The sequence below is a fragment of the Nannobrachium achirus genome, assembly GCF_963921795.1.
Source record: "Nannobrachium achirus genome assembly, chromosome: 19".
Taxonomy (NCBI): Eukaryota; Metazoa; Chordata; class Actinopteri; order Myctophiformes; family Myctophidae; genus Nannobrachium; species Nannobrachium achirus.
The window spans coordinates 52708700-52733132 of record NC_137826.1 but is presented as its reverse complement, the minus strand read 5'-3'; the positions used below and the strand labels follow the sequence as shown (position 1 = coordinate 52733132).

At 42.7% G+C, this 24433-nt stretch overlaps 2 protein-coding genes across 2 annotated transcripts in view; one reads left to right on the top strand and one right to left on the bottom strand.

Annotated features, from left to right (window-relative positions):
* thnsl2 (threonine synthase-like 2) overlaps positions 1 to 6261 on the bottom strand; it is a 28859-nt gene extending 22598 nt beyond the window's left edge. Inside the window, exons 1-4 of the mRNA XM_080748944.1 lie at positions 6161 to 6261; positions 3965 to 4203; positions 1820 to 2014; positions 630 to 782 (exon numbers count right to left, since the gene is read on the bottom strand). Coding sequence (XP_080605070.1) covers positions 630 to 782; positions 1820 to 2014; positions 3965 to 4203; positions 6161 to 6249 — 676 coding nt within the window. The 5' untranslated portion in view covers positions 6250 to 6261. The remainder of the gene's footprint in view (positions 1 to 629; positions 783 to 1819; positions 2015 to 3964; positions 4204 to 6160) is intronic.
* A 2262-nt stretch (positions 6262 to 8523) lies between these two features.
* psmg1 (proteasome (prosome, macropain) assembly chaperone 1) lies at positions 8524 to 22751 on the top strand. Its single transcript, XM_080749873.1, has 7 exons — positions 8524 to 8666; positions 9745 to 9842; positions 12209 to 12321; positions 13713 to 13775; positions 14586 to 14787; positions 18452 to 18582; positions 22556 to 22751. Exons 1-7 carry the CDS (start codon positions 8533 to 8535, stop codon positions 22631 to 22633), a joined length of 819 nt encoding a protein of 272 aa, XP_080605999.1. The 5' UTR covers positions 8524 to 8532; the 3' UTR covers positions 22634 to 22751.
* Positions 22752 to 24433: the final 1682 nt, after the last annotated feature.

Here is a 24433-nt window from a genome sequence, read left to right as displayed (position 1 = left end):
TTAGCTGGTAAGTGCGACCTGATATATAATGACTTTTGTGATTGGGAGTGCTTCGCTGTTACTACGTGTCATCTTTTCGACACCCAAACCCAACCCTTACTCTAACCCTAACCTCCGCTAACCCTCCTGACACTCCGTTGTCAAAATGATGACACATAGTAGTAGCGGAGATTTCACCTTGTCATTTCTTGTTTGGTTCCAGAAAGAACCTTTCAGATCAAGGTCTTTCATTACTCTAGGGGTTCTATAAAGAACTTAACGATTCAAACCTATCCATACTTCAATGACCGGTGTCTCCCGGGGGACTATACTTGTTCCGTTTCTTTTTTCCCTCTACCCCAAATCTCTTTGTCGTAAAATGGACGCTCTACAAAAGCTCACAAGCTCACAAATGCATCGTAATGTGATGCGTTGTGATCTTGTACATCTGCCATTTTCACCAAATGCTCACTTAATTTTCGTCTATTAAAGGAGTAGTTCACCCCCAAAATGACTTTTTTTCTATTGATTACTCATGCCATAGAGTTCAATAATATTTTTTGTTTTTTTCACACACACACACACACACACACACACACACACACACACACACATATATATATAGATATATACTGTATAGTGTTGTTAACCTGCAAACACATGTACGTTGTCCTCCAGACAGGTGGTCATCTGTTTCTCCTGAACAGCGGTGATGCGTCCTCGAGGAAACGCCACCACCACGTCCATCCCACTGACACCTTTAACCCCGTGGATGGCAGCGCCACCCGTGTCCCCAGACGTACCTGCACAGAGTGGACGTTCATTAAATACGATACAGATAAATATGGATAGTTCCAATTAGCTCCTTTCGGAACCCCTTTCTCCGCTCTGCAGCTCCGAGATGAGGTTCCTCACTGGTGTCAACCAGAATCGGCCGACTGGGGGGGGGGGGGGATCCGCCGTTCGCAAACACTTCTAACCTTTTGTGAACATTCTATCCAAAAAGTAAAGGTCCTATGCGGTCTCTCATCTGTTTACTTCTCAAGCGTGGAAGAAAATCGAAGCAACGTGTTTATATAGAGAGTTTATATTGCTCATTTTCTCAGCCGGTTCTGTGTTTTCCCCATAGACTGAGGGGAAAATGACAAAATGAGCGATATAAACTCTTTATATATATCCACCTGTTTCCGCGGGATTTTACTGGAGATTATTTGGACCTGTTTGCACCACACTTCCGGTTTAACAGCAGACATGCAAGCTCACGTCGCGTCGCAGATGCAACCCATTGTGAGCTTGTAAATCACACTCGGCTGCGGCGCCGGAAGCTCGGTGTGTGACGTAGGTGGATACCTTTTTAGGAGGCGGAAGCATGTTTGGAGTCTATTCATTTACAATGAGAGAGCTAACGTGAACACAGAGCAAAATAATAGTTCAGAAGCTATGGTCACTGAACTAAATATTGGACCAGATCATCACAAGCCACATAATATTAACAAAATTGTCATACTAAAGTGGCTTTTTTCAGCCACACAACAGCTGAGAAAATCAGCTTTATTATTGCTCTTTAGCTGTCCCACAGTGTCCCAGCAACACACTCTCACAGGATCTATAGCACCAGTAAACAGGACGTGCGCGAGATTTGCCGTCAGGAGTCTATTTGTAGGCTTTGTGTACCATGTCGCACTCTAGTGGATCCAATGAGGATCTTCATTAATTAAATATCTTTGGCTCGGTACAGCGTCTGCGCAATGCACTATGGGGCGTTGGAAACTCGTGGATAAAACCGGGTGTTATTTTTTTAATGAAAAAAGGTCGTCAACCACTGATGAACCTTCCTTACCCACGAGGATGATGGCCGTGCGCTTCTCTCTGGACAGGAAGTAGTTGAGCAGGTGCACGGTGCAGCTCATGGCCAGGTCTTTGAAGGCGAAGGTGTTCCCGTGGAACAGCTCCAGGACGTTCAGACCGTCCTTCAGCTCGCGCACGCTCACCGCCCCTGGGACCCTGAAGCCCTCCAGCGCTGTGGATACCAGAGCTGGAGGGGAAAGGGTTGACATCATGGCACTGTTGCAGGACATTCAGACACACGCGTTGCGAGGCGTTGTGAGCATGTAGATCTGCTATTTTCGCAATTTCTGCCTCTAATATTTGACAATTTGACCAATGTTTAATTTGTAATTTTAGAGGTCCTTAAATTGTCACTTTAGAAATGTGCAGATACCCTCTATCTATACACTTAAACTTTATGCTGGTTTGTTTACTGTTGGCCGAGAAAACAATGTTGCACATTAAGTTAATCATCTGGGGACGCCCCAAAATAATTTGGGGACCCCCCCTGGGTCCCGACCCACAGGTTGAGAACCACTGCTGTAGGGGAAAGGGAATTGGAACTGTTCCAGCTGTTTATTTATTTATTTTATTTTAGGGTTAGGGTTAGGTTAAATAGCGATTTCAGTCAAAGTGAAGAAATACACGTGACAGTTTATTTAAATAGAATTTCAAAATACTTTGTTTTACATCTTCCAGAAATTACAAAAAAATCTTAATCATACAGTAAAAGAAAGTAAAATATCAATCTACTTGTTTGGCAATTTTTCGCCATCTATACTATAATTTTGCGAATGTCTGTCTGAGTGAGTGAGTGTCTGTCTGTATGAAACAGTGTTTCTCCTCGGTGGCTGGAGCAATTGATCTGAAATCGCATCACCATCAGCATATGAACACACCTGACATAACTGTGAAGCCCGTTTGTCACTTTCACAAATCGTATGCTGTATAATAGCATTTTTATGGTGTATCTATATCTATTTAGCCTACAGTACCTTTTGTGACCACACATGTTAAGGGAGGGGCGCTGTTGTTCAGGCCATGCACAATCACACACAAACCCACACACACACACACACACACACACACACGGGGGGGGGGGGGGGGAGTGTGTGTGTGTGTGCAGGCGGGCAGGCGGGCGGGGCGGGGGGGGGGGGGTGGGTTAGCCATTAAACGAAACGGGTATTTCTTACATTGATGCTCCTACATATTATCATGCAAGCACCAGTTAAAGTTACTTTCCATCCCTCATATACTGTATGCACAGTGCACATCCCATAACCCACACACTGCACATCATTTTGGAGCTCATATCTTTGAACGGGTAAGGGCTAGTGTTTGAAATAATACTAAAAGGGATAGTTCACCCTCAAAAAATACTTTTTTTCCCCCCTATCAATTACTCACCTCATTTTTCTTTTTTTTTAAACCCTTTTTCACCCAGTGCCAATTGTCTATGTAATCCTGGGCTCTGCTCTCCCTCTGCCGCGCCTGGGGAGACAACGGACTGACCTCATGCTTCCTTCAATGCATGAGTAGTCCAAGTTGTTTCTTTTTACCTGACAGGGGGGATTTTCCCCGGGATGGACGTAGCGCGTGGAAGGAACACGTTATTCCAACCAGTTCCTTTCCCCTCCATCAAGCGCCCCGGCTGGCCAGGGGGAGGCATTATTGAGACCAGGATTACTGCATTTTTTTGTGAGGGTATCAACCCTAGGAGACACGGGGAGAACATGCAAACTCCACACAGAAAGGCCCTATCGCCGACCCCACCCAGGGTGTGGGCGCTGATGACGCGGAGGGAGAAACACGCCCCCAGCCAGCACCCACAGCGTCCCCCGGCGGGAATCGAACCCAGGACCTTCTAGCTGTGAGGCGAAGCGCTAACCACTGCGCCACCGTGCCCCCTTTTTGTCACATTCCTAAGCCAATAACCTGAGGAGACTCTTTAGAGTCTTAGACCCAAGTATCAGGTAAAACACAGCACTATAAGTAATCAATGGGATTATTATTTGTATTTATTATGTTTTTTGTTTTGGGTGAACTAGCCCTTTAAGTGGTTAACACATGCTGTATTTGTGTAAGTCTGGGTGACACCACACGTATCTCTTATGTCTCTGGGAGCTGGATAGTCGGGGAAGCCCCGGGCGTATCTCACCACTCAGATCCTCTCTGGGCACCAGGTGTGTTGGTATGAAGAGGGAGGCCACCTCCACCACCAGCTGGGGGTAGGACAGCGCCCTCCAGGACAGCAGGGTGTCGGGGCTGAGCGCGGGCAGGCTCTCTGGCATGAACATCCCCCCGTCTGGAGCGAAGCCCGAGAACAGGACGTCGCGGAAGTCCAGGCCGCGGACGCCGCCGCGCGTGCTGCAGTACCTCATCACGCCAAACCTGTAGCTGGAAACATACAACGATAAATACACACTGGATAGGAGGCTGTGAACCTCACAGCGTGTGCTGCAGTACCTCATCACGCCAAACCTGTAGCTGGAAACATGCAACGATAAATACACTGGATAGGAAGCTGTGGACCTCACAGCGCTTACTGCAGTACCTCAGAACGCCGGGCACGTAGCGCTATTCTGAGGTCCTGTTGTTTCAAAGTCTCAGTCAGTATAGTCCGAGGCTAGTGCCAACACTGGTGAATGCAAACCTGCCGATGCTGGTGAATTCTAACCTGCCGACGCTGGTGTATGCTAACCTGCCGATGCTGGTGAATGTTAACCTGCCGACACTGGTGAATGCTAACCTGCCAACGCTGGTGAATTCTAACCTGTCGACTCTGGTGAATGCTAACCTGGTGAATGCTAACCCTAAGCCTAAAACCTAAACCCTAACCGGACTACTGGGACCGCGAAGCTACGGGACCTCGGAATATCAAGATCATCACGCCAAACATGTTGCTGGAAACATACAACGATAAATATCACAAACTTTTACTTGACGATTATTTGTCATACAAAGGATTACGATCAGCGGTTTACTTGTGTTTTTGGTATTGAACATGTATGAAAATGACATTTCATAATATGTGTACAGGGCAGAAATTACAAATAACTGAAATAACAATAAATGTAAGCGTTTGATCTGCCATTGCTTTCTCCTGCCAACTGTTTTCAAACATTGAAAATGTCTGAAAATGGAGGAATACTTTTCAACATGGAAGAGATTTATGATGATTATGCAACATAATTGTGATCAGGCGATTATGTAAAAACTGTGACTGGCCTGTTGACCCTCTTCACTGGACAAACAACATGCTAAAGGAATGCTGGGATATATGGAGTGCAATTACACTAGCAGTAATGACAGATAAGAGTAGTTAATGACTTACACAGTTGAACGCTAACAAGTACACATCAGCTTAAGATTTTGCACAACAGAAAACAAGAGCATTCTACCACTTTTTGTGGTCACATATTCAGATACTGGATTCTGATTGGCTTAAAACAGTGGTAAATCAGTCAACAACCTTGAGTTGGCTCATGGACCCCGCCCACTGTTTGCTGTTTTGCAGTTGTATAACTAAATAACGGTTTTCTTTCATGTATATGGTAGAAGTGGTAGAAAAGCAATTTACCATTCGAGGGTTGTGGGTTTCAGGGTTGTTTGGCACTCGGCTTCGCCTCGTGCCACAACCCTGAAACAGTGGTAAATCAGCCAACAACCCACTCCCTTGCATGGTAAATGGCTTACTTCTACAAATCAAGCGTGCGTGCGTGCGTGCGTGCGTGCGTGCGTGCGTGCGTGCGTGCGTGCGTGTATTAGGCACCACAGAAATGCATGATGTGTTGTTTTGAAAACTAACTTAATTACTTAATTCATTAATTAATGAATTAGTTAATTAGTTAGTTAGTTAATATAATGCTGATATCCACTATAGGTTATATAACGCTTCAACGCTTGAATAATTGGTAATTATGAAGTAAGGGGAAAAAAAGGAAACTATATAGGCTAAACTGTATTACGCCCCCAAGATCAGGTTCTACAGTATGTATATAGCATGTAAAACCATAACCACAAAACTTTATACACAAGATTAGTACACAACATCAACAACTACTAGCCTACAGTGTTCAAAGTTCAAGTCAGCTGCTGTGACTCTGCAAGAGGGGGGAAGTCAACATGAAGAGTATAACCATAACGGTTATTATTATTAATATAAACTGCATAATAGGTTGTGTCAACATAAACATAGGTATAGTAGGTTATTATAACTGTAGAGAGTCACTGTTGGTAGCCTACAGTATTAGTTGCAGTGCTGCATGTTTATTACCCATTCATAGGACCATAACAATCTTCATAAATTATAACTACACATTATCCAGGCGTTTAGATTGAATCTCTTACTTACCTCCCCGTTCGTGTAACCAAACTCTGTGTAACTGATGTACAATGTGATATAGTGACAATGGAAACTAGTTGTCTGCAAAGTGCAAACATACACTACATCCCATCGTGCGGAGGGACGCTCCGCCCTATGATAGGCTGTTGGGAGCATTCCTCTGCCGTTACCATGGATACCAATGGGGCACTAAAAGATGTAAATAATGGGATCACATGTTTAAGTGGCTGTTTGACTGACACTCAGGTGTTACTCAGTGTACCTTGTTTATTAAGATCACTTGTTACATAAAAGCAGGCCTGGAATTTCGTCATTTTAGGGGCAAGGCCATTTGGCCTTTGATGTTGTCCATTGTTTGAGGGCACAAAGGCCAAATGCCAGGGCAGGAAGGCCATCAAATAAAACAAGATTTTTGTCCATTGAAATAATTAATTGAATTTAAGGGTTAACCCTGCAAGGCCCAGCATTGCTTTTTGGCAACATTTTTTAAATCATTTTTTTAAAAATGTTATAGTTAGTTTTCCTGTTCTTTTTTTCACATTAACATCACTATTAAATCCTATTGTTTAGTATTACAATGCCACTGGCCACGATATTTGCATATAAATAACCCCACACAGAGGCTGACGGTGCACATAGTGACATTCACACCTCCCAGAGAAGTTGAAATTACAGCGTCTGGACGAACAAAATCTCACTTTTTAACTGAAGCTATTCCTCACTAAAACATAAGTAAAATGCCTGTAATATATGTTTTCGTGATCATTAGAATGTCTAGAACATGTACATATGTTATTATTGTGAAAAATATCCCCAAAATGCAAATTAGAGCATGATTTATGATTTATGGCTAAAAAACCTTACAAAACATTATTAATTTTTTAACATTACATTTTCCTGTGATTAGGACTCCTACAACAGCATCTGATTTTTGTAATTTTCTTTTGGCCAGTAGAAATTCATTCGGGTCTTGCAGGGTTAAGGATGATTTTAAATGTAATATGTAGGCTGGTCTGCTGTGAAATAAATACATTTGGTATTTACAATCTGATCCATGCTCAGCCCTGCGCCAATCAAAGATACTGGATTGGTTTAAAAATGTGGACTCAACAAAGGCATTGGTGTCTACATGACAAGAAAGAGACACTGGTGTCTACATGACAAGAAAGAGACACTGGTGTCTACATGTTGGCAAGACAGAGACAGAGGAGAAAGTGGTAGAGGCCACTGTGGCCTCAGGGCATGCCATTTTTTGAGGGGCACAAGGCCAAACTGAGGGGCAACGACGGCCATGGCCTTCATGGCCTCCCTGGAATTCCTGCCCTGTACATACGTGAAACTGTGGCCATAGGTATATCAATGATTTGACTTAAAATGATCATTCTGGTCATGCAAAATCTAAAATTGATTATTTCACTAAAATCGATTCAATGGAAATGTTCAATTAAGCATGACCTCTAAACAGTTTCTGTAAGTAGGCTATTTGTACAGTTACTACTATGTCTACTAGGCCTACTACAGAAACGGTTAAAGGAGCTATAGTCAACTTTTTCTTGAAAAACGGATGCCAAAATAAAAATAAAAGATAAGCTTCATATATGTGTTTCTATTCAAAAATTACCACAAAAGCGTTAAATAATGATGAAATAATAATTTTTGCCATTGTCAGAAGGACACTTTGTTTACATTCTAGTCTATAGACTAGGATGTAAAGAAAGTGTCAGCCCTACAATGAAAAAGTTGACTATAGCTCCTTTAAATATAGTTTTTTTAAAGGATCCAGGGAGCACCCACATGGGCATCCAGTTAGGACCCAAGTAGTCTGGGATCCCTTCACTTTTCAGGGTTTGATCCGGTCGGGAGTGGAAACCACTCTGCGTCATGTTGTAGTCCTCAAAGGACTACAATTTGGCCGGAAAGATCAATCCGGATTCAGTTTTAACCCAAATTAATTCCCCTGTGTTCAAGGACATACTTTTAGGGCCTACCTAATAAACCCCTTGATGCGGCGTAGTTTTGCTTTTGGAAAATGTGTTTGGTATATGCATCTTTTAGTCCAACTCGTAGCGACTTGCCAATAAAGCCAATAAAAATTTGAATTGAATTGAATTGAATTGAATTGAATTGAATTGAATTGAATTGAATTGAATTTGGAATGGAATGGAATGGAATCACTGCCAAATTAAGTTTAGTAAACAAAATACCGCACACTACCGATGGGTTGCAGCAAAGCGCCAGCCATGCCTGTCAAAGTCTGCCGGAAATCGACCGTGTGCCGGTCTGTCCCTCCGAGCTATGGGACGTTGTTCACCAGCACCACCGCTCCGCTCACCGCTGCTAGGCAACCAGAGGCAGCCACTCTCAGAGCAGGAGGGTGAAAGATGGCGACGTTCTTCGGCGAGGTGGTGACAGCCTCCTCACGAGCCTTGGATGAAGATGAGGACTACGATGATGATGACCTGGCCTATGAAGATGAGGAAGATGAACGCATTCACCAGGAGCTGCAGGAGAAGAGGTGTGTGTTCATGATGTGTAGCTTCTAAACATCTAAACAAACACACACGCAGACACACACTGTCTGGGACGTTAGCTTGTTAGCACATATTACACATCTCTAGCTGTGATGATAGTCAATACTATTATTATATTTGTGTGTCAATCAGCTAATCAATAATGATCTTAATCACATAGGCTCAAGGCTGTGGTGGATAAAACTCATCTCCAGGCAGTGTTTGAGTCAATTAAGGCATAAATAATGCTGATCAAATATATATTTCCCTGCTGCAATGAAAGTTGCTCAGTCATACTTTGAGTTAAATCAGTGTTTGTCAAACTCCTTATGGCTTCAGAAACTCCTCTGATTCGTGCCAATCCAAGCATAGACTGCATCATTTTGCTTAGAAAGTTGCAATAGGAAACCATGGCTATAACCATAGATAACATCAACATCATGTCATGAATAAATGATAACCACAAGAAAGCCACAAGCAACTTGGATGCTATAAAATAAATGCTATCTGCCATCTAGAGGCAATACCCTCCCATGACAGAATGACAGCCCATTCATGAACAGAACAGTCCTATTATAAATGATTGTATTAAACAGTGATACATTCAACATTGCAGCTGTGCAGACAGCTTGGGTTATCCTCCTAGTTGTCTTTGTCAAGTCTTTGTTTACATCAAAAGCCAGCATTGTCATTATGAGCAACATTCACTTCTAGAAATTACTGTCTGCCGGGATCATTTCGAAACATTCTAGAACTTCAAAGTGTGTGAATGTCACATAATGGATAATACATTTTAGGAAAGTAAAATGTGTGTGTGTGTGTGTGTGTGTGTGTGTGTGTGTGTGTGTGTGTGTGTGTGTGTGTGTGTGTGTGTGTGTGTGCGCGCGCGTGCGTGTGTGCGTGCGTGCATATGCATATGTGAGAGAGAGATCTCAATGTGTGCATATTTGATGGTAATGTGGTGTGTATGTACAGTATATCAGATGTTAATGTGTGTGTGTGTGTGTGTGTGTGTGTGTGTGTGTGTGTGTGTGTGTGTGTGTGTGTCTGTGTGTGTGTGACTGTCTGTGTGTGTTTGATCAGAGAGGTGCAGCTGAACTGGGGTCCAGGCATCTCAGCGGGGGACAGTGGTACTGTCCCATGTTCCAACGTCATCATAGCCGTGGGACACAATGCTACAAGTAAGTGACTCACATCCACTACCACTACACAACACATTTGATCCACGTTTTGAGCGTATTCTGTGCTAGTTTACGTCATGGTTACAGACATAATAGTCTCGCGTGGCCAGACTGTTGCCTCCGCGATTTGGGCAAATGCTCCTGGCATACAGTCTGGCAAACGGAAATAGAAACGATGAGTGTGAGATAAAGCGGATGTGACGCAACCGCTCCCTTGGTGCAGTAACAATAACATGTCCTACTGGAAGTGTTAAGTCTCCTTTCAATATTTCTGGGGGTTTTATTACCGGTACGTCTTTCTCTGGTGTTATTGGTGTTACCTCCATGATGTTTTCAAACGTTTTCTTAAACTGTACACCCATAACAAGAGTAGGCAGATCGAATGACTTTGTCTGAGCTATTGTGTTTCTGTTATGTTTCCAATGGGACTACAGTTCAGTGCAGCACTGGCTACTTCTGATACTCGCCGTTCGGGAGCTGCCGTTCCAGACTCTATATAGCATTCGGAGATTGTGGAATAGTTGTCTGGCTACGCGAGACTACAGACATAACATCTGCCACTGCTTCTGTTTTGTTATTGCGCACAACGCACACAAGCAACATCACAACTGGGAGGCCTGGGAGAATTATTCGGTAACCGCCTGATCGCAATTATTAGATATAATCACAATTATTTGACATAATCATCATAATTGCTCCCATTTTGAAAAAAATGTCCAAAAATGTTCAAAACAATAGTTTATTAAAATGATGAAGGTCGCTGGTGTCATTTTGACAGAAGGCTTTCCACCTGTATGTTGCATTCCACGGGTGCTGCTCTGCTGTATAGAAGCTACGATGTTTTATATGAAAGTTGTTGTTCTTTTTTACTAGCAGCTGTGCACGTGGAAGTATTTAAGATTGGGTAAAATGCAGTCAGAGTTACATGCCATATTTAATACCTAAAAATTAGAGATGTGCCGATTGACCGGTGAGTGATCGCGATCGGCCATAGATCAGCTGTTTTCACAATATTTATCTGTGGGACTGAACGTAACCTCAGCTTCAACTCCTACAAGTTGAAATGGATAGTGAAGGACCTCAGCCTGTAATCTCCTAATGTTTATACTTAACACATTCCCCGCCATTTAACAATACCTTCGTACTCTACCATGCCTCCAGTCTCCATAGACTTCCATGTAATTCATAGTGCACGGATCATGCACACCCATGCCTAGATAATGCACCACGTGTGTCCACATTGCTCACAGCTTTCAAACAAAAAAATCCGAATGGAAATCCGTTCAGGCATTCATGAGATAGAAGCCATTATGTTTTCCTAAAATGTAAACAAAGATGGCTGCCATGTTTGATAGATGGGGTTGCTATGGGGGTTAAACATGCAATTTCGCGATTTCTATCATGCCTACTAAATTTTTTGGGGTCAAAAATTTTTTTGAAAAAAAATGTTTTTTGAAAAAAAAAAAAAAAAATGTTTTCAAAATGGCGGAAATTCTCGGGACTATCGGGCCTGGCAGGGAAAGACATTGAAATAATCTCGGGACTATCGGGCCTGGCATGCAATGAGTTAATATACAATGTCAATGTTTTGTAAGAAGAATCATTAAATATATAAATGCTGCTACAGTTGCTACACGATAAATAGAAGAATTAATGGATTTGACACTGTGATCGGGAATATCGGTATCGGCCCCAAATCGCAATCGGAGCATCTCTACTAAAATGTATGAATCGTTAAAGACAAGCGGCACCGGGCACGGTTCGAGTGCCTGCATCTCTCTGCCTGCGTCTGTGTTGTTTTGTGTATGATTATGTACCAAATCAGGGGTCGGCAACCCAAAATGTTGAAAGAGCCATATTGGACCAAAAAACCCCAAAACAAATCTGTCTGGAGCCGCAAAAAATTATAAAAGCCTTATATATCGTCGTTGTCGGGTGGAAACCTTGTATGTCCAAAACTTCATTTTGTATTTTGTATAAAAAATGAACTAAACTAGTGAAAACAGCCGATCTACAATCACACAAGGCCTCGCACCGCAAGGCGTTGTGTGCTTGTAGATGTGCTGTTTTCACTACTTTTGTGCGTCAGTCTTGTATGATGAAGCAGGGCTTTACTTTGCGGAAAAAGAAAAAAAAAACATATACATTTGAAACTTGGAGATACATGGTTTCTGCCCGACAGTGACGATAAAAAAAATACACTTTTTTCCCCCCCCCCATCTTTTTCCATTTTCATTTTTGAAAAAGCTCCAGGGAGCCACTACAGTGGCGCTAAAGAGCCGCATGCGGCTCTAGAGCCGCGGGTTGCTGACCCCCGCACCAAATAAATCAAGTCTTGACTTGAGTATTTTTCTTTTTCTCGACAGATTTTCTGTCGGCGTACGTCTTGAACAGTGTGGCGTGGGAAGAGGCAGGACACACGTCAGTGTGGAAGGAGGGCAAGACGGCCGTGTTTCATCGATACAAGGACAACACCTCAGTGAGTTGACCCCGTCGCTAAGCCTGTCACAGTTGTTACATAATCGTCTAATCGCAAATTATTTGACATAATCGCAAATATTTTGACATAATCGTTGAAAGGTTTTATTATATTTTCAAGCATTTTCAAAAATAATGGAAATAGATCAGCTATTTTCACTACCAATGTTCTTTTTTTAAGTATAAAGTTGTCAAATGTCTGTCTTGTCCGTAATTTCTTTGTATATTTATTGTTATGTGTCATATCTGCCTAGAAGCCAAACAGAAATGTAATTGTCAAGTATGTCTACAAAAACAATTAAATCCTTAATTGCAATTATTTGAGTGACAATTGATCGTCGTGTAAAATGGCATTGTGACAGCCCTACCCGTAGTACAATTTAGTTTATCCAGAGTGACTTGCAGTATGCAAGGTAAACACGTACAGTACATCTAATGTACAGAGACGAGCCTCAGTAACCTAGGATCATAGAAAGTAGTTTTTTGCCACTAAGTAGGCGTTCCCGCATAACTTCTGGGTATGATGATGATGGTGTCACACGCATACCCTTTATTCCACAGATAAAGCTATAGAACAGAACATGTGTTGTATTGGTAATTTTGTATGGGTCCCACAGCTGACATTCGCCCATTGCCAATAGTGCATTTCCTTATTGATTAGATAGAGTTTTGATTAACCATTCAGATTTAATTAAATTTGTATGGTCATCCCTATATGGAAAATGCCATAATGACACTCATTATTTATAACGCATCATGTACAACCACATTTCAAAATAGCACACATGGGCCTGGACCGGCACTTAGACTGATAGCCTGATGGCGCATTGCGGGTTCGAGTGCATGTTCTCTCCGTGTCTCCTAGGGTAGGTAGGTACCCTCACAAAAAACATGCAGTAATCCTGGTCTCTATACTGCCTCCCCCTGGCCAGCCGGGGCGCCTGATGGAAGGGAAAGGAACTGGTTGGAATAACGTGTTCCTTCCACACACTGCGTCCAACTGGAGAAAATCCCCCCTGTCAGGTGAAAAGAAGCAACTTGGACTCCTCATGCATAGAAGGAAGCATGAAGTCAGTCCGTTGCTCTCCCCAGGTTGGCAGAGGGAGAGTAGTGCCCAGGATTACATTAGATACATAACTAAAATCGCGGGATGAAAATGTAATAAAAATAAGAAAAGGGAAAAAAAAGCACACATGACATGGCATGTGGGATTCACAAAACACTTGGTTTTGGTGGTCAGAAATGACAAATAAAGCACTTGATTTAGCTTTTGTTTATTATTCTGAAACCTTGGCCAATCAAATAAGCAACTAGATTGAGTTGTGCAAGCCTCTAGCTCACTCTGTGGAGAGAAAACGTGTAAGGTTTGTGTTGAAATGTGTTGTGTTGAAGGTTCTCATCTGCCAAGTCACAAACTACGTCCCAGAAGACCAGCTGTTCCAGTGGACTGACAAGGTAAAGGAAAATCTCTTCAGTGCAAAACACACTGGCTGTGCAGCCATTCAACATGATGTCAGGGTTTGGATCCTTAAAGCTGCACTTGGGTAACTTTCCTCTTCTACCCCGGATTTGAACCTGGTTTCCTGTGCAAGTGCTGACATGTTTACCACAGAGCCTACCTGCTTGCTCAGGGGATAAATTGAATTGATATCAGTGGCCAGATCCTGTGTCTAGGCGAGACATGACCTTTGACACAATCTAAATGTCTCAAAATGCAACCACCCCTATTATATGAGTTATATTGTATTCACATGCTCTACCATACAGATTGGACAACATAACATTTTATTCACGTAAAGGTTTTTACATAGATCTTTAAGGAGCTTTAAGGATTTTAACCATTTTGGTCCCCATAACAATTCCCTGTCTAGGTCTGACAGACTGAAACTACAGTTTGGGATTGGTAGATTGGAGAATCTATACGTAATTGGTCAACTCTTTGATTGATTGATTGATTGATTGATTGAAGACTTCATTAGAAGTTTGCATAGGAAAAGGTACAGTTTCATGACGGTACAGTTCACTGGTACAAGGTCTACTTAAAGGAGATCCTAGAAAAGACTAAGCCTATTTCCATAGGAAACCATTGAAGTATCTCATATAACATTGAATGATGGATAGAACACAGTACTATGCACTAGATATAGTCAGGGGAAAAAGGGAAAAACAATAAAAAAAAAAAAAGAAAATACAGTAGGTAAATACAAAGATCTTATGTGCAAAGCTAAACACAGTATTGTGCAAAACCTGTCCCGTGTGTTGTAGGTGCTGGGCTGTCTTCAGAAGGCAGGGCTGAGTGTCACGGTGTTGTCAGACAGCCCCGTGTCGGACTACAAGACGACGGACATTGTGTACAGCAGCAGCAGCGCCCCCTTCCTGCGCTGCCTGAGGACCAGCACGTCCCGGAGCCAGGCTCTCTGCCGCCCCCTGGAGCCGCCCAACATCATCACAGGACTGCCTGCTGCAGGTCAACACACACTACTACATACCCGCTTAACGCTAGAATTGTTCCGAATTCCGATGTCCTTATTGGAAAAGCTCCCGACACTGCAGGGGTTTGCAAACTTTTTTTTGACTCTGGGCACCCCTGTAAATAACCTTTTCATCTACGGCACCCCTGAATTATTATTATATAATATAGTTAATGTTTAGAACTCTATTACGCGATGTAAACATGCACATCTTTCCACCTGCGATACGGTAGGCCATCAGGCATTGACAGTAAGGCTTGCCCACCTGCCCCTGGCAGGTAACTAAGGCCTCTATTAGACGAAAACAGGCTTCACTATAAACGGCTAAGAGCCGTTTAGTTTTCATTTTTTATGTGGTCTTTAGATGAAAACGCAATTTGTCCATAAACGCGGTAATTTGCATGCCAGGTCGCTAGGTGGCGCATGTCGCCATGACCGCACTGCCCAAGTTCCGTTCTCTGGTCCTCCTCAGTAGAGATGGGATTTATGGCTCTTTGAAGTGAGCCGAATCTCTGGGATCCGTTCCTTTCAAAGAGCCGTTCAAAAGACTGGCTCATTCTAGTCACTAGTTGTAGTTACTTTGTAGATTTTGATTATAATTATCACTTATACATTAACCCTATATACATTTATTTCGGACATAATAGGTAGCCTACATAGGCCTACCTGCCATTTGAAAATAGCCGATCTACAAGCTGTGAGCTTGTAGATCTGCTATTTTCAAATGTTTTTTTCTCCCTACATTTTATTCATTGGAAAAATTGTGAAATGGAACATTTTGCATAATGAGTACTTTCTAGCTACTATTAGGAGCCTACTTTAACTACATTTTGATACCAATACTTTGATATTTTTACTCAAGTAGCCTACATTTTTTATTCTAAACTTCAACTTGTGGCAGAGTATTTCTACATTGTTGTACCTTTCCCACCACTGTTGTTCATTAGAAAGGAACGGCTCCCTATACTGCAAACCGGATCCCATCGTTCATATCAAAGAGCCGTTCAAAAGACTCGATTCGTTCGCGAACATCCCGCCTCTACTCCTCAGTCAGTCAACACAACTCACTGCCGTCACACAGCACAGGCAGACAGACTGGCTGGCTGGCTAACTAAAAATGCTTAAAAAGTTTGTTCCAGACGGTCGGAACAGACACATGTACCATACACACTCCGGGACTATATTTATTCCTTATGATACGATACAGAAAAAGGCGTTCACTTCACGTTTCGTTTCAACACAGAGGACTGGAGTCAATGCCTTTACTGCAGCTTATGGAGGGGGTACATACAGACGGCGACGAGCTATAGATGTTGGATCGAGTCATGATAAACATTATAGGCTACTGTCGCTATTTTCAGCGTCGGCTATTTTTGCAGTTGTCTGCTATTTTCACAACTTGTGAGCTTGTAGGTCGGCTATTTTCACAACGCACCGCGACGCGTTGTGAGCTTGTAGATCGGCTATTATCACAACGCACCGCGACGCGCTGTGAGCTTGTAGATCGGCTATTTTCACAAGCACCGCGACGCGTTGTTGTGAGCTTGTAGATCGGCTATTTTCAAATAGCTACGGTATAAATTAGGGCTAACGTTAGCAAAAATGTACTTAATAGTTACTTTAGTTTACACCACTGGGACAGCCCTAGGACGTCCCACATCTTATCATTTTCAGTGGTTTGCTGCGTTTACGGTATTTAGATGAAAGCGGGAGATACAAAGCGTTTTTACCTATTCCACTTTCAGAGGGGGGTTCACTTTGTTACGGTTTCACCCCCCGAAGACGCCATTTTCGTCTAAATGACCCCCCACAAACGAATATAAACCATTACGTTTACAGTGAACCGCGTTTTCGTCTAATAGGGGCCTAAAACTTTGGGGCAGGTGAAGTTTGCTTTCAGGTTGCCCGACCGGGCAAGTGCTCGTTTGAGAGGGGACGCAACCGTCTATAAAGACAACACGAGATATCTGTCTAAACACAGGAGCATGGCCAGAAGGCTGTCTTCTGGTCTGTGATATCTGTCTAAACACAGGAGCATGGCCAGAAGGCTGTCTTCTGGTCTGTGATAAAAACTGGATAAAGCATTCAATAATTCTAGGCCTAAATGGGTTTAATTTGAGTTTTATTTTATTGTAATTTCACTGGCCTATATAATAATAATGGGAACACCAGGGTTGAAAGTGGTGAAGTGTTTTACATTGCCTCCGTATTGGGAAATGAGCAGTGCACAAAGCACTGATATACTGTAGTACAGGGGTCTTCAACGTTTTCAGGCCAAGGACCCCTTAGTTCAGAGAGAGATGAAGCAGGGACCCCCACAACCTCATAGATTCCATATAGTTTCATTGTTTGACAGCACAATCATCAGTGTATTTTGTCAAATACAATCATCAGTGTATTTTTTCGGCTACAAAAATAGCCGATCTACACGCAGCGCGAGGCATTGTGAGCTTGTAGATCTGCTATTTTTGGCTAAAGTTTTCAGAATATGGACGCTAGTGGTTCAAGTGGTTAATATAAAAAAAGGAGAAAAAAAGTTTCTATTACTCAAAGATTTGGAGGACCCCCTGTAGTAACTCTGAGGCCCCCCTAGGGGTCCTGGACTCCTGTTGAAGACCCCTGCTGTAGTAAATGAAATGAGTGTGCACAAAGCACTGATATACTGTAGTAAATGTGTGTGTTTGTGCTGTGCTCTCAGTCCTCAGCCAGTGTCAGATCCATCACATTAAATGTGTGTGTTTGTGCTGTGGTCTCAGTCCTCAGCCAGTGTCAGATCCATCACATTAAATGTGTGTGTGTGTGTGTGTGTGTGTGTGTGTGTGTGTGTGTGTGTGTGTGTGTGTGTGTGTGTGTGTGTGTGTGTGTGTGTGTGTGTGTGTGTGTGTGTGTGCTGTGGTCTCAGTCCTCAGCCAGTGTCAGATCCATCACATTAAATGTGTGTGTTTGTGCTGTGCTCTCAGTCCTCAGCCAGTGTCAGATCCATCACATTAAATGTGTGTGTTTGTGTTGTGCTCTCAGTCCTCAGCCAGTGTCAGATCCATCACATTAAATGTGTGTGTTTGTGCTGTGCTCTCAGTCCTCAGCCAGTGTCAGATCCATCACATTAAATGTGTGTGTTTGTGTTGTGTTCTCAGTCCTCAGCCAGTGTCAGATCCATCACATTAAATGTGTGTGTTTGTGCTGTGGTCTCAGTCCTCAGCCAGTGTCAGATCCATCACATTAAATGTGTGTGTTTGTGCTGTGGTCTCAGTCCTCAGCCAGTGTCAGATCCATCACATTAAATGTGTGTGTTTGTGCTGTGCTCTCAGTCCTCAGCCAGTGTCAGATCCATCACATTAAATGTGTGTGTTTGTGTTGTGTTCTCAGTCCTCAGCCAGTGTCAGATCCATCACATTAAATGTGTGTGTTTGTGCTGTGGTCTCAGTCCTCAGCCAGTGTCAGATCCATCACATTAAATGTGTGTGTTTGTGCTGTGGTCTCAGTCCTCAGCCAGTGTCAGATCCATCACATTAAATGTGTGTGTTTGTGCTGTGGTCTCAGTCCTCAGCCAGTGTCAGATCCATCACATTAAATGTGTGTGTGTGTTTGTGCTGTGCTCTCAGTCCTCAGCCAGTGTCAGATCCATCACATTAAATGTGTGTGTTTGTGTTGTGTTCTCAGTCCTCAGCCAGTGTCAGATCCATCACATTCCCGCCGTGGTCTACCAGTGTTACACTGACGTCATCACCCCAGACTCCATCACCATGGAGACCTACAAGCCTCTGCTGAGCAGCCTGAGCAAAGTGGTCAAGGTGAGCGCTCACTTAAACCCTACGTCGTCAGGCCAAGGAGCCCTTAGTTGAGAGAGAGATGAAGCAGGGACCCCCACAACCTGCTCATAGAGCCCTTAGTTGAGAGAGAGATGAAGCAGGGACCCCCACAACCTGCTCATAGATTCCATATAGTTTCATCGTTTGACAGCACGATCATCAGTAATTTTGGATGTCAATGTGTGTTCTCAGATATTTAACCAGGGTCAATTAGCCAGTAGCTATGCCCCTTCCCTAAAAGCTTTTGTCCAATGCTAGCTTAGCAACCGGCAGCTTGCCAAGGCAAACCTTGGCTAGCAGGAAGTTATTCTAAGCTAGCATTGGACAAAAGCTTTTTGGGAGGGGCATAGCTACTGGCTAATTGGGTACTCAATAAACTGCTGAAATATTAGTACAAGAACAGTTGGTTAAGATTTCTATAATGGTAATAATAATAATAATACATTTTACACACTTTATATTTGAACAAATCTCAAAGTGCTACATTCAAATGGGCAAAGAAACAAAACGAAACACAACAAGATTTAAAGGACTAAAATGCCAAAAACAGTTAAATTAGCAGGTTCAGGTCAGTGCATACCTGACCTCCCACTTGAACCCCAAATGCCCCTGTTATTGTGGGAAACATTCACCAGAAATGGCAGCTCACGGTGGGTCACGTGTTTAGTGGTTAAGAATAGGTCTAAATATATGAGGAGCTGTGGCTCAGGAGGCAGAGCAAGTCGTCCAATGATCCGTGGCTTGGCGGTTCGAATCCCGGCTTCTCCTGTCCATAAGACACTGAACCCCACATTGCCTCCAATGAGTCGTTCAGTGTCAGTGTTGCCAGATGTACGATAATTATCGTATTTGTACGATAATTTGACCCTCTGTACGATAAATAATTCCAAAAATGGCCAAATGTACGATATTTCAAAATAAGCCAGGAAATCAGTCAATCTGACCCTAGATCTGTACTTGAAAGCATTAAAAACACCTGTTGTGTCTTTCCAGACCAGTTTCAGGCTTTTATTTGTGTAAGCTCCAGGAAGTTTCCTGCCTCCACGCAGCATATCTGATGCGTTTTTGTCACACAGGAGTCTCAAACAAGGTTGTTTCTTACACTAAAGACATATTATTTGGTGAAATTACTTTTTTACACGGGTGATTTCTCTTTTTTGGCTGTGTACGATAGTTTCATGTCAAATACGGTAATTCTGAGCCTCCGGTACGATAATTCAACATTTCCCATCTGGCAACACTGTTCAGTGTCACAGTGTTCCCGCGGGTCCTTAAAAAGTCTTAAATTGTCTTAAATAAAAAATCGTGAATTTAAGGTCTTAAGAAGTCTTAAATTTGACCCGTAGGTATTAAATTTGAAGATGGTGTTTTTAAGGCTCATGGGGAAATTAAGCCATAAACATTTGTAGGCCTACGTATTCATTTGATTCGTTTATTTGATGTATTAATATTAGACGATGAGAGACGACTGCAAACAGGCTGAAGCGAGCAGCAGTCAGTGGGAAGAGGAGCTTGCTTGTTGTTCTCGGCTCCGCCCGCTTTGTCAGTACTGTGGTGATGTATGTGGATGCAGAAGAGGGTAGTTTTGTTTTTGAACAAAACAAGCGCTCCTTTTCTCTAGCCTCCCGTCACATCAACTGCCCTGTGCACTGCCACAGTGAGTGAGCGCAGATGAGAGCATACAAGTAAACACACTTGGCGTGTAGTGGGGTTGTGCTTGTAGGCTGTGGACTGGACTTCTTAAAAAGTTTTAGATTAAGACAATTCGCGATGCGGCCGTGCGCGATTCTGCATTGATGCGGGGATGTGACATAATCGATGTTTGTTGATTTTCCTCAACCATGAGGAATTCACTTAGCCTGGCGGGGCCCGACGTCATACTGCGTTCATTCACTCATTCCTTCCACAGTATAACGTCTGGCCTTTAGCCTATTGGCAGCTTGAAAAGTGGGCGGGAGTACTTGCCTTGACAGACAGACTCCTCTAACCAATCACCATCTCTCAGCCAGTCGGAAGAACGGCAAACAAACACGTCTTTTCGGCCGATAAACTCCACTAGCGCATCCTCCGTGTTGCTTTTTAATTGTTGTAATTGATTCCAACTCTGAAATAACTGCACTTATTGCTTGTTTTATGGTTAGAGCGTTAACTGTTACACTTTTTGCATCGCGAGGGCAGCCATTGTTGTTTTGAAAATGCTGCAGCCTGCAGCATGCATCTACGTCACCGTCTACACATGGACCAATCAGGGAAATCTTTTCACTTGTTGTCAGGAAGACTACGTTTGTTGTGCGGAAGCATAGTGCGGAAGCAGTCACCGATTGGCCCAAATCACAGAATAATCGGTATACTCGCTGCCAATCAACGGAAGTCCAGACGTTATACTGTGGAAGGAATGAACACAGATCATAGCGTCGGGCCCCGCCAGGCTAGAATTCACTAGCCTAGCTACATGCTAAGGCTATTGTCCCGTTCCTTCTGCCTGTGAGACAGAATGAAGCTGACAGTCATAAAGTCATTAGTCAGCCCGTTTTCAAAGAGGAGAATCCACCAATCATCTGTGATTTACAACAGCTGTTGTACCGAGCGATTTTACGTTCTACACGCTCATCAATACACTGCGTATCCCCTCTCCTCTCCCGACTTGAGTCTCGTTCACTCAGTAATATAATAATTTTACTCAGTGACCAGGGTTGCCAACATTGGACAGTCAGAATTCAGGAGATTTTAGGGGGGTAGTTTGGGCGGGCATATGGAAGAATTTGATTTTATAACTGAAGCATAATATTAGTACATATTATGTACTAATATTCACTACTTAAGTGGATATCTCACTATGATTACATGCACTGCCCAGTGCCAGGGTATCTGGGGGTCCTCCCCCAGAACTTTTTGAACATAGTAGATTTCTGGTGTTCTGGTGATCTCAGACTGTCTGAGATTAACATTGAGGGGTGGCATTCTCAGCTGTGATACATGCATGTCTTCTAAGACAAGTCCCTAACTTGGCTATTTGGATCTGTATATCATAGGCTTTATTATATTTTTTATTGTGTATTTAATATTTTATTTTTTCATTTCTGTGGTAGGAGTCCCAACATTTTACTGCTTGTATGTATGAGTCAGTAAATACAGCATCTTGTAGTTGTAATTCACTGTCTGCAGAAGCTGGGTTTATGGTTTCAAAAGACAATATTGTGCATCTCCAATTCTGAATAATGGTGACAGGCCACGGTGGTCTGCTGACCCACCTGCTGTCCGAATACGCACCCGATCCCCAAGTTTTCAACCCATATAATAGATTGGGCTCTAAAATACAGGTCTGTTCGCCCTCCCAGCCGTTCGCCCTGGGTGTCTATCCAGCGTAATGATAATCGGGGGTGAAATTATTTACTATTCTGTCCCTATTGTGACATAACTCGGACAGCGCTGAGCCGGCTCATGCGACCTTCTCAACGCTCGACATGGCTACTCGCTTGCTTTAGCTCGCTCGGCAGTGTCTCACGTGGATCAAGGTCGCCTGAGACGGCGCACCTCCGTCATCTTCACCGTCAGCGTGGTGAGCGTGAGGTAGGGCGAAGGGCCCGGGAGGGCGATTTGGGTCTTAAATTACATTTGTTGAGGTCTTAAAAAGGTCTTAAAAAGTCTTAAATTTTACTTTCAAAATGGTGCAGGAACCCTGGTGTCAGCTTGCAACCATTGGTGTGGGAAGTGTGGACGCTGGCGTCGACTGTTCGCCGCTTCACCTCCCAATGAATGAAAGAATGAACCATTGTAAAGCGCTTTGAGTACTTAGAAAAGCGCTATTAAAATACAATTCATTATTATGAAGAGAAAAAAAAAACGAACCGTCTTGAGTAATACCCAAAAAGGTCGGCATCCCCATTTTGGATGAATCAGATGTAAACATGAATGAATTGTGTATCTAATCTCATCCCTTTTTCTCTTTTTGCAGCTCAATCCATCTCCCAGTGCAGAAATCCTCTGCAAGTATGTCAAGTCCAGTGAAATTCAAAGCAACCTGTATATTTGAGTTTACATGTTTACATTGTTCATACTTAATTATTCTACAATAAATAAGCCAATACTTTCTATACTGTTGTGTGATGTTGTTGAATGGATAAAGTAAATTAATTAAATAAAAATAAAACATTAGCATTAATGATTTGTTTTAAAATCCTTCATTAGAATAGTCCTTGATGTTTGGGGAAACTCCAGTGCTCACAAAATAACGATTATGTCAGTAAACCATCATTCAAGCAAACCTTCTATAAAGAAATTGTCATTATTTATTCAAAATATGACATTTTTGTTAACCCACAGTTTCTCTTTTTATGATTTTTTCCTAAATGGTAAATGGTGCATTTATATAACGCTTTTTATCCAAAGCACTTTACATAGATTGTGCGTTAAATTCATCCATTCACACATACAGTACGTTCATACACCGATGGTGGAGGAAACCATGCAAGGCACCAACCTGCACATCGGTAGCAGTTAGGGGTTCAGAGTCTTGCTCAAGAACACTGACACTAACTCTGGGGTAGGCCAGGATCGAACATCCAACCGCTCTACCTCTGAGCCACTGCCGCCCCTAAAGTAGTGCACTGTTTTACTTTATATGGAGACTGTCCCACACATGTGTCTTCAACTATAATGACATACCCTAAATGGGAAGGACAGGTTGAAAGGTTGATTTTCTGACCCAAGTATGGTGGTTGCATTGTAAGCTTCCTTTCCAAAGATATCAGTTGGCCTACTGTCAGTTCAATGTGACGTACAACTGACAAATAAACACTAATGAAACCTAGAAATAAAATTCTAACAGGAACAAAAAGGCTTTCTAGTTTGACCGAAGTCGGGCCTTTCACTGGTATAGAATAGATATAGGCAGGGTATAAGGTTGTACTTAAAATTATCCAGTAGATGGCACCAGAGTCACAATTATTTATCATGAGGCGTCCACTGAATAAGTTCTAATTGTGAAAGCCTTTTTGGAGCTGTGTGAAGCACAGGCTCCCTATACGTGGCCGTGTGGGTCTGTCTGTGTGTCTGTGTGTCTGTCTGTGTGTCTGTATGTAGCCTGAACTTCCTAAACTTCGGCACGCTACTAGTCCCACAGTTTTGCCACCACACACTCGCGCCATATGTCAAATCGACCGGCTTACTCGGGAGTCGGCTAGTAACTTGCTAAGAGAAAGGTTCAATAGTTTAATTGATATTAATTTATTAGTGAATTAATTTTCCCCATTGACTTATAATGGGAATCGCAAAAACTCACATTCAATTATTTGTCTCTCGCAAACCATAGGGGCTAGAGTTTCAAGACTTGGAGAGGAGGTTCATAATGATTTCAAGGATTAAATTAAAAAAAATTGTGTCATTTGGCCGCATGGTGGCGCCATAACACCCCACTTTACGTTTTGGCCTGTAACTCTTGAACCGTAGGTCGGAAAATTAAAAATATTTTTTCCCTGGATTCCTTGGGTCATGACGCATCTCCCCATTTGCGCCATGATAGATTTTCCGCCATCTTGAATTTTCTCCAAAACACACTTTTTGCTCCTTTTCCTACATATTTTCTTCAAATGTCACAAAAATCGGTACACATGATCCACACACACACACACACACACACACACACACACACACACACACACACACACACACACACACACACACAGCTCCACTTCACACAGGTGTGATTTTATGGTCTGTGTGAAAGTAACCCAGTGCATTTAATCAGGTACTGTATTTGCTTATAATTATGATATACTTGTATTCACATTTTCAATACCATATACTTTTACTCCACTACATCTCAAAGGCAAAT

What these genes read in the sequence shown, in the direction of transcription:
- psmg1 (XM_080749873.1), top strand. Translation starts at nt 8,533, where the DNA reads ATGGCGACGTTCTTCGGCGAGGTGGTGACAGCCTCCTCACGAGCCTTG. An exon ending in GATACAAGGACAACACCTCA is followed by an intron (nt 12,322 to 13,712) that starts GTGAGTTGACCC and finishes GTTGTGTTGAAG; the next exon opens with GTTCTCATCTGCCAAGTCAC. An exon ending in CACAGGACTGCCTGCTGCAG is followed by an intron (nt 14,788 to 18,451) that starts GTCAACACACAC and finishes TTGTGTTCTCAG; the next exon opens with TCCTCAGCCAGTGTCAGATC.